At 47.9% G+C, this 10,003-nt stretch overlaps 1 protein-coding gene across 1 annotated transcript; it reads right to left on the reverse strand.

The window, feature by feature from the left end:
* Positions 1–714: 714 nt before the first annotated feature.
* On the reverse strand, positions 715–1,380 carry LOC127330225 (auxin-responsive protein SAUR36). Its single transcript, XM_051356507.2, has one exon. The coding sequence runs from the start codon at positions 1,287–1,289 to the stop codon at positions 948–950; it is 342 nt and encodes a 113-aa protein (XP_051212467.1). The 5' UTR covers positions 1,290–1,380; the 3' UTR covers positions 715–947.
* Between the last annotated feature and the right edge of the window lie 8,623 nt (positions 1,381–10,003).

Consider the following 10,003-nt stretch of genomic DNA (forward strand, 5'->3'; position numbering starts at 1 on the left):
TCACGAGTTCACACGATGAAACATGCATCTTTTCTTTTCATATACTTTCCGAGGCGCTTTAAACTCTAAGTAATGAGTTCCCAATACCGAGCTCTCGCTTGGTCTTGGATCCAAATATTTTGTTATAGCAAAACTAATATTCCACACCTCGAAAAGTTAGAGTCAACTTTGAATACATTAAATACATACTGATCTCTTTTAAAATATGTTGTTTTGATACTAGAAATTAAATTATAGGTAAATGTGTCTCAGGAAGTATTGCCATAATACATGACGTTGTTTTTTGTTGTATGATTATATGATGACTTAAACTAGTGGTACGATTATGTAGAGTTTTGGGAGGAATATATAGATGCTAAAAATGATAATGTTTGGGTAATTTAGTAAGTAACATTACTGGCCAAATGCAGTTAGTAACTCCAAGATAATATGAGCAAATAATGAACATAAATTAAACAAAGCATATCCAAGCTTCATTTGCTTCTCACATATGAGAAGGAAAATGACAGGCCTTGCACATACTAATCCATGACCGTGTTATATAAGTATGCATATACAATAAACAAGTACACTTGGGATGCTACATTTGGGACCATTACCGTCGAAGAATAATGAAACCTTGCAACAAGCACTAACCAATACACAACTTAAGATAATCGTCCTTACACAATAGGCATACTCAGGAGAAAAAAAAATCAAAGAATAGAAGAAAAAGAAAAGAAAATGATGACTAGCTAGCTAATAGATGCTTACATCATGTCAACTGGCAACCACAACAACCCTCCTGAAAACATGCGCATTGGCATGTACATACCATTTACCAGGAGGGAAGCAAAAATTAACATGATGGAGCTACTCTCCCGAAAATGAAGGGGTCGATCAATGGATCGATCTCACTAGATTAACAATCAGCAGCGGTGCAATTAATTGATCTAATTAGGCTGCTACTACCAAATCTTGGTCCTGGCGTTGCCGGCGCACTTCTTGGAAGCGCCCCGGAAGGCGGCAAGGATCTGCTCGAGGCAGGCGGCGGAGCACGGCAGCACGATGGGGCGGTCTCCAGGTTTGCCGAACTCCTCTTCGGCCATGTTGAGGAGCTCCCGAAAGGTGTCGCTGGTGAGGCAGGCGATGGGGACGAAGAACCGGCTGCCGTCCCGGGTGTAGGCGGCGAAGTGGCCCCGTGGGCACGCCGGTGCGGTGGCGGCTGCACTAGCAGCGGCGGTAGGGGAGGTGACCCTGCTGCTAGAACTGCCGTGCCACTTCTTGGAGATCTCCATTAGCCTCACCATGATCAATCGGTATAGCTGGATATATGTGTATCTGTGTTTGTGTTTGCTGCAGTCAGCTTGTGGCTGGTGAGATGTGAGGGTAGGGGGAGAGCTCAGGTGGGGTATAAATAGATGCATGCTTGGTGTGGCGCTGTGGCAATGCAAGCAGCCGTGGGATTCTTGCATTTGCACGGAGAGGATTGGGATGGACTGGTGAAATTAGTTGGAAAATTAATTAAGAGGTGGCAAAAGAGAACAGAATTCATCATTGCTTGTATTTGTATGGCCTGTGATGTTGGAGCTTTTGGAAGATAGGTATAGATGTCAATTCCATCCTGACGAAAATAGTTAAAGGACCATGCATTTTTGATCAAGCAAGTGGGAATATGTGAGCCAAATGTTTGTGCATCACTCCATGTGGCCTTCACATGTATTCACATACTAATTGATCTGGTTAAATAGTAGTATTTTACCGATTTATTTTTACAGTGTTCAGTTGTACTATTAGCATGCATCTTTACTACTCTGAAAAATTAGCTGGTTGTGATGGCTCCTGGTTTTGTACCTATGTCCGATAGTTTCCAACAACTTATTTTTATTGATGAACTTAGATTATCATTTGTTTTGCAAAAACGCTACAATCTATCTTTAAATTTGCTAATACAACAAGCACACCTAAGTTCATTGAAGAGTTTAGTGTCATAATAGTGGTTATGTTTTAGTCGGTAGCAACACACAACTTCCGGATGGCGTAATACTCACTTTTGTTTGGAAAATACAAATGATGTTATGCCCTGAAGTTTCTTTTTCTAGCTTTAACTCATAGTATCAACAATATATTTTGGCTGGTTCAACTAATAAAATCATAATTTACCGTTGAGCCCGGCGGTCAGAAGTTACATATTGTGTGCGTGTAGATCCTATATGAATAGTAAAATCGGAAAAAAATTGTGTATCTTTTTTAGAAATGGCATAAATCATGCGTGTAGAGAAGTTTGCAAGTATGTGTGCATGTCAACTTTGAAACTAAAATATAATCATGTATTTTGCGCAAAAAATAGAAAGTGTCCAAGTAATAGCACAAACACCTGATTCTAACTGTGCAAAAACAGCACAGACTTCTCCTTTTTGTGTAGGCCACATATGATTGTATTTTTTCTTGAAAAATTGCACGAGTAAACATAAAGGCAATATGCAGATGCATGATTTATGTCAAAACAATTTAAAAGTTCGAAATAGTATTTTTTTTAAGATTATTTGAAAACCGGGTCCACCTAGACCCATGTTTTCCTGGCTATTTTCGTGCGATTAAACCTGGTACCGCCTACGTCTTGTTGAAGCACTCCACTTTGCATAACCGGTCTTTGGGATATTTTCCGGCAAGAAACATGGACTCTCAGTTGTATATCCATATTTGGTCACACACATCCGAAAATGAAATCAACATATATACATGTGGTCACAGAGGCAGCAGAGGACAATAGGGCCGTGTGCTTCGCTAGCAAAACCTGGGCCATCTTGGACCACAAATGTTTGTAGGACACTTGTCGCGCCAAGGCAGCACATGCCATCAAAATCCTAGATTCCCAGTACGTCGTACGGTAGCATGCACGGTATTACATTTATCCATGCCGTTGCCGTGGATACATAATCTGTACGAGGAGTAGCGGGAGGAAGATTTACACTTAGGGCATCTCCAGCCGCGCGACGCATTTTAATGTTCGCGAGCGTCCGTTTGCGTCGCGCTGCGGACGTAAAAATGACCGTTTTTGTCCGCGCGTCCGTTTGCGTCTGGGGTCTGCTCCAGCGGGGGTGCATTTTTTTTCTTTTTTTCCCTCTTCTCTATTTAAACATAGTTTCAAATATAACATTTTGAAACATGATTTTACACAAACTAACACATAGTTTGGAACATGGTTTACACAAACTAACACATAGTTTGAACCATGGTTGACACAAATATAAAATTAAAAAAAGAAGAAGCCAGTTGTGTTGATTTCCGTATGTTCGCTGCCAAGAAAGAACATTCATGGGCACCCAGTCACCCAAACTGGAAAATTCAGCGGGAGGAGATGGTGCCCTTGTTGGTTCTACCGATGAAGCGAACATCCAGAAACCTCGACTACTGACTTCGTCTGGCCCGTAGCCAGATTCCCTGCAAAGAAAGAACACTCAACATTCTAACTATCGGTGTCGGAGCCGGAGTCGTCGGTGTGGTAGTGCCTGCGGCAGGCTGTGTCGTCGAACACCTTGACGATCATCTCGCCGTCCCCCTCGTAGAGGACGGTGAGGCGCGGCGGAGCTCGAGGTCGAGGTCACGGGCGAACTTGTCCCACCCCGTGTGCGGGTACATCTTGTCCTGCCCGTCGAACAGGACCTCCACGGTCCGGTGCGAGAAGTTGCGGTGGCCTCCCGTAGCTGCAAGTGCGCCGGCTCGACGCCGTCGACGAACTCGGCGAACTTGTCCGGTAGCCGCTTGATGGCGAGTGGGTCGTCGTCGATGCGGAGGAGGAACTCAAAGCAGCTCTCCTCCTGCGAGGACGAGGAGGGCGCAGGCGACGGCGAGCGTGGGGCCGTAGCTGCTCCACCACGGCGGCCCCTGCCCCGGCCACGGGGGCGCCCAGGGCCACGGCCTCGACCGCCTCACCGGCCACCAGGACCGGCCATGGACTTCCTCGCGGGCTTGGCTGCATCGCAGGAACACCTAGGCGGCGCTACGCTCGAGCTTTGTGGCGGCTAAGGTTTCTTTGGAGGAGTGGATGAGGAAGAAGAACGCGCGGCCCCTTTATATAGGCCGGCGGCATGCGGTGGCAGCGGGACGCGTGGCGTCGCCATTAACGTGGTTGGCGGAGGTGGGTGGCCGCTCGGCAGCCGAGGCATCGTCGCCATTAACGTGGCGCAGAGTGCCGAAGCGACGCAGCTTTGCAGTCGCTGGCGCAATTGAGAAGACGCATCGACGCAGGGTCGCTGCCAGGCGGGCCAGCCGAAACGTCCGCCAGACACGAGCGGACGTTTCCGGACGTCCGCAGAGACGCATCCGAGGCACATATTTGGGCCAGGTTTGCATCTCCGCGGACGGCCCGGTCACTTTGCGTCGCCCCGCTGGAACAGGCCCCAGACGCATTTCCGGTCACGGCGGACGAAAACGGTCGCTGAGCGTCCGTTTGCGTCGCGCCGCTGGAGATGCCCTTAGAGCATCCCAGCCGTCCCCGACGAGGCCGGATGAACGAAAACGGCCCAGTCGCGCCCCCGGTTCCTCGTTTTCGTCCGGATTTGGGCATAAATTCATCTGGCGAGCCCACGCCCCGGCCCCCCGGGGAGCGCTCGGGGACTCCAGACGAAACGAAAGCGCACAAAACGTCGAGGAAACTTCCAGCGCGTATGGTGGCCCCAACTTGTCGGCGAGAGACACCGATCGTCGTCCTCATCGCATCGTCTTCCGCGCGCTGCAAAAGCCTGCATCCGGCAAGGAACAACGCCGTCGGCCGCCGGCCGCCGCCGATGGTGGAGCGCGCCTGGCCGCACCCTCGAGAATGTGCTCGCGCACATCGAGGAAGGGAACTCCCCCATCCTGGGGATGCCACCGCCGGTGGCGGCTACCGTGTCGCGCCGGCACGGTAGTTCCTGGATGCCGAGGAGGATGGCGCCATCCTCCTCCTCGTCTTGCTCGAGGTCGGCGTCCAGGTTCGACGGGTCGATGCCGGCCACCGTCAAGAAGGAGTGGGCATCTCCTTCGACCGTCAAGAAGGACCGGCGTCGCCACCGCCGACCAGAGGGCGCAGCAGCGGCACCCTCGTCATCCGCGACCAGCCTTCCTCTCCGCAGCGCAGGCGGAAGAGGAAGTCGTCGAAGAAGGAGGCCGCAGCGGCCGCCATCAACACCGCCGCCAACAAGCTCACCGAGGAGGAGGCAAAGCGCGCGGAGGTAGCCGCCGTGGCGGAGGCGATCGCCAGGACGCTCACGGACCTAGTGCCCGCCGACAACAGCCTCCCCGTGGACGCCGCACTGGAGTGGTCCAGGAGGGACTGGGAGCGCCAGGAGGCGGAGCAGCAGCGGCGGCTGCTGGACCTGGCTACCGCGCGACAACGCGCCGTCCGCGCCAACGAACGTCGCGCCCAAGCCCGTCGAGCTGATCAAGCTCGAGGAGAGCAGCGACTGCGGCATTTACCGGTCGACGCCGCCACGCACCGGCGACCCTGGCCATGGTTCGAGCCGTTGGTACGAGGCGGCGCCGTCCCAGGACGCCGCTAGCTCGAGCGACGACGACGACTGCAGGGACTACACGTTCTTCTACCGCCATTTCGGCATGTAGGAGGCCGCTTTTAGTTTAAGTTAATGTTTCCCTGTCGCCGAATTCAAATATATGTACGAATTCGGCCTATATATGTACAAACTCGCCTATATAAGTTAAATATCACTAAATTTCGCTTATGATTGCATGAGTTTCGCCTACTTCTGTTCGAATTCATCGTATTTTGGCAAAAACTTTACATCCGTCCTGGGATCGCGGCTGGGAAACTCGCCCTCCCCACGCCATTTTTTCGTCCAATCCGGACGAAACTTTCGCCAGATTTGGGCGTGGGGAGGCCAAACGAGTGGAGATGCTCTTAGACATCTCCAACGGGGCGACGTCCGCGGGGCTAAAAAATACATCTGGTACCACCTTCAGCGGGGTGATGCAAAGTGTCCGGGCCGTTCGTGGCGACACAAACCTGCCCAAATATGCGCATCGGATGCGTGTCTGCGAACGCTGCGCGGACGCGCAAAGTGTCCGCTCGCGTCTGGCGGACGTTTCATCTGGCCCGCCTGGCAGTGACCCAGCATCGATGCGTCTTCTAAGCGGCGCCAGTACTGGCGCCGAGGCGTCGCTTCGGCAGTCTGCGGCCGCGTAAATGGCGATGCCTCGCGTGGCACGCGGCCGTTGCCTACCTCTGCGCACGAAGTTTATGGCGATGACACGCGTGTCGCGGCCGTCGCCCTGCCTCCGACCTATATAAACAGGGGCGCGAGCATCTCATCCCCTCCCCACTAAACCCTAGCCGCCGCACAACCTCCACCATAGCGCCGCTGCCGCTCAGCCTACACCGGAGCCACCATGAGCAGCGCCGGCCGCAGCCAGGCTGCCGTGCCCCCACCTCCAGCTCCACCTCCCCCGGCCTCGAGCTCCGACGAGGAGTTCGACGACGATGACAGCACAGACGACCTCCTCAACCCGGTCAGGGACGCCAAGGCCCTGGCTGAAGTGGAGAAGGAAGCAGAGGAAGAGTGGGTGATGACCCACAAGTATAGGGGATCGCAAGAGGCTTCGAGGGAAGCAAAACCCAATTTATTGATTCGACACAAGGGGAGCCAAAGAATATTTGTAATACTTAACAGCGGAGTTGTCAATTCAGCTGCACCTGGAAACAGACTTGCTCGCAATAGTTTATCAGTAGCAACAGTTTTATAGCAGTAGCAGTAGTGAAATATAAGCAGCAGTGTAATAAAGACAGCAGTAGTGATTATAGTAAACAGTAGGATTAAAATACTTTAGGCATAGGGATGGATGAACGGGCGCTGCATGGATAAGATAACTCATGTAATAATCAAGACAAGGCATTTGCAGATAATAATAAAACAGTATCCAAGTACTAAATAACCGTAGGCATGTGTTCCGTATATAGTCGTACGTGCTCGCAATGAGAAACTTGCACAACATCTTTTGTCCTACCAGCCGGTGGCAGCCGGGCCTCTAGGGAAACTACTGGTAATTAAGGTACTCCTTTTAATAGAGTACCGGAGCAAAGCATTAACACTCCGTGAACACATGTGATCCTCATATCACAGCCTTCCCTCCGGTTGTCCCAATTTCTGTCACTTTGGGGCCTCGGGTCCCGGACATCAATATGTGTATACAACTTGCAGGTAAGATCATAAAACAATGAATATCATCATGAATCAATAACATGTTCAGATCTGAAATCATGGCACTCGGGCCCTAAGTGACAAGCATTAAGCATAACAAGTTGCAACAATATCATAAAAGTACCAACAACGGATACTAGACACCATGCCCTAACAATCTTATGGCTATTACATGAACAATCTCATCCAATCCCTACCATCCCCTTCAGCCTACAGCGGGGATTTACTCACACATGGATGGGGAAACATGGATGGTCGATGGAGAGGCATCGGTGGCGATGATGGCGATGATCTCCTCCAATTCCCTGTCCCGGCAGGGTGCCAGAACGGAGTTTTTGATCCCGAAATAGGGTTTTCGATGGCGGCGGAGTTCTGGATGTCTTCTGGAAAATTGGTCGAACCCCGTGCGTTTTAGGTCAAGGGCTTTAAGTAGTCCAGAGGGGAGCGCCGGGGGCTGGCCGAGGTGGCCTCCCCATGTGGAGGCGCGGCCATGGGCCCACCGCACTGCCACGTGGTGTGCGCGCCTCGTGGCCCTCCTCCGTCACGTCTTCTGGGTCCGTGGGTCTTCTGTAAAAATAGGCCCATTGCAATTATTTCCGGGGATTTTCCTGAAAGTTGATTTTCTGCACAAAAATAAGACACTAGGGTAATTCTGCCGAAAACAGCGTTAGTCCGTGTTAGTTGTATCCAAAATACACAAATTAGAGGCAAAACAATAGCAAAAGTGTTCAAGAAAGTAGATACGTTTTGGACGTATCAACTCCCCCCAAGCTTAGCTTATTGCTTGTCCTCAAGAAATTCAGTTAACAACTGAGTGCGATAAAAGAACTTTCACGAACACATTTGCTCATATGATGTAAATATTCTCATTATATGGATGAGTACTTAGGCAATTCATAATAAGATAAATGCAAATAAAGTCATGTAATAGTTATGTCAATCATGAAAAAGATACCAAGAAACTAATAATAAGCATCATGAAACATATCTATCAGCAGGATTGCAATGCTCATAAAAAGATATGATAAAGTGGTATCTCGCTTGCCCGTATTTGTACAACAAAACATAAATGCCCAAGCACCTCTGAAGTTCATGGGAAGACTAGAAGTAAAGATTATCAAAGATAAAAGCATCAAAATTATACCACAGTTAACCATATTCTGGGACAAACATATTACACTAAGAATGACAATTATGCTCTCAAGAAGGTGCTCAAAGAAAGGATGGTGACTCAACATAAAAGTAAAAGATTGACCCTTCGCAGAGGGAAGCAGGGATTAATATGTGCTAGAGCTTTTCATTTTTAAAACAGAAGTAAAATTGTTTTGAGAGGTGTTTGTTGTTGTCAACGAATGGTAGTGGGCAGTCTAACTACCTTGTCAACCAGACTTTCAAGAGTGGCTCCCATGAAGGACGTTATCTCTACCAGCAAGGTAGATCATCCCTCTTCTTTTTTCTTTACACATGTATTTTAGTTTTATTATGGATGACACTCCTCCCAACCTTTGCTTACACAAGCCATGGCTAACCGAATCCTTGAGTGCCTTCCAACATTCACATACCATGGAGGAGTGTCTATTTGCAAATTAAGTTGCTTACTGATAAATCAGGGCAAAACATGTGAAGAGAATTATTAATGAAAGTTGTAATTAATTGGGGCTGGGCACCCCGTTGCCAGCTCTTTTTACAAAATTATTGGATAAGCGGATGTATATGCCACTAGTCCATTGGTGAAAGTCTGACTGACAAGATTGAAAGATAAAACACCACATACTTCCTCATGAGCTATAAAACATTGACACAAATTGAGAAGTACTTTGAAGGTTTTAAAGGTAGCACATGAAAATTTACTTGGAATGGTTTGAAATGCCATGCATAGGTATTTATGGTGGACACTTTGGAATAACTTAGTTTTCAGGGATTTGGAAGCACGAGCAGCATTCCCGCTCAGTACAAGTGAAGGCTAGCAATAGACTAGGAAGCGACAATCAATAGAGCAATAACCGTCATAATCATGCTTGCGACAAAATAAAATTAACGGAGGCATAAAAGTGATACAAGAACTCTGAAGCAAAGTAAATCATCGAGACTTAATTGACTTTTTGTTTTTCAGTAATATGCATGCGTGAGCATGTGCCAAGTCAATTCAAATGAATTATTCAGAGGAGGATACCACAATGTCATACCTATCTATGAATAAAAAAATGCAAGCAAATATTTATGACATGCTACTCATTATTAATAAATTGGAGCTAAACATGAGAGATCATGAACTACTAGACTTTCATTAAATGACATATACCTCACATGAACCAACTAAGCATGCTCACATGGATGAGTATATGTACAAAAATGAAAACAAATAGAGTTCATACCAGCCTCTCACCACAGTCGAGTTGTCGTAGATCGTCATTATTGCCTTTCACTTGTGTGGCTTGAATAATATGAAATGAAAACCAAGCTCCAACCACCGGAGACCGCTGAACTCCATAATAAACTTTACAAAACCGAAGAAGAACAACAAATATTTTTGGTGTTTTCAAATTGGAAACAAGAACAAAAGAAAACAGGCAAACAAAGCAAAATCTTTTTGGATATTTGAATAGCAACCCGAATAAAAAAACTAAGCAAACTAATACTAAATACTAAATAAATAAATAGAGACAAACAACCGAAATATTTTTGGTCTTTTCTTGTTTCGGAAAACAGAAATAAACAACAAGCAACAAAAATAAAGAAAGAAAATCGAAACATGGATATACAAAGTACCGACAAGATATGATATGTAAATGAGTGAGATGTCGATGTACCTCCCCCCAAGCTTAGGCTTT

Source organism: Lolium perenne, chromosome 2, assembly GCF_019359855.2.
Source record: "Lolium perenne isolate Kyuss_39 chromosome 2, Kyuss_2.0, whole genome shotgun sequence".
In the NCBI taxonomy this organism is placed as follows: domain Eukaryota; kingdom Viridiplantae; phylum Streptophyta; class Magnoliopsida; order Poales; family Poaceae; genus Lolium; species Lolium perenne.

Bases quoted from the DNA above. Each gene is read 5' to 3' on its own strand.
- LOC127330225 (XM_051356507.2), bottom strand. From the start codon at position 1,289: ATGGTGAGGCTAATGGAGATCTCCAAGAAGTGGCACGGCAGTTCTAGC.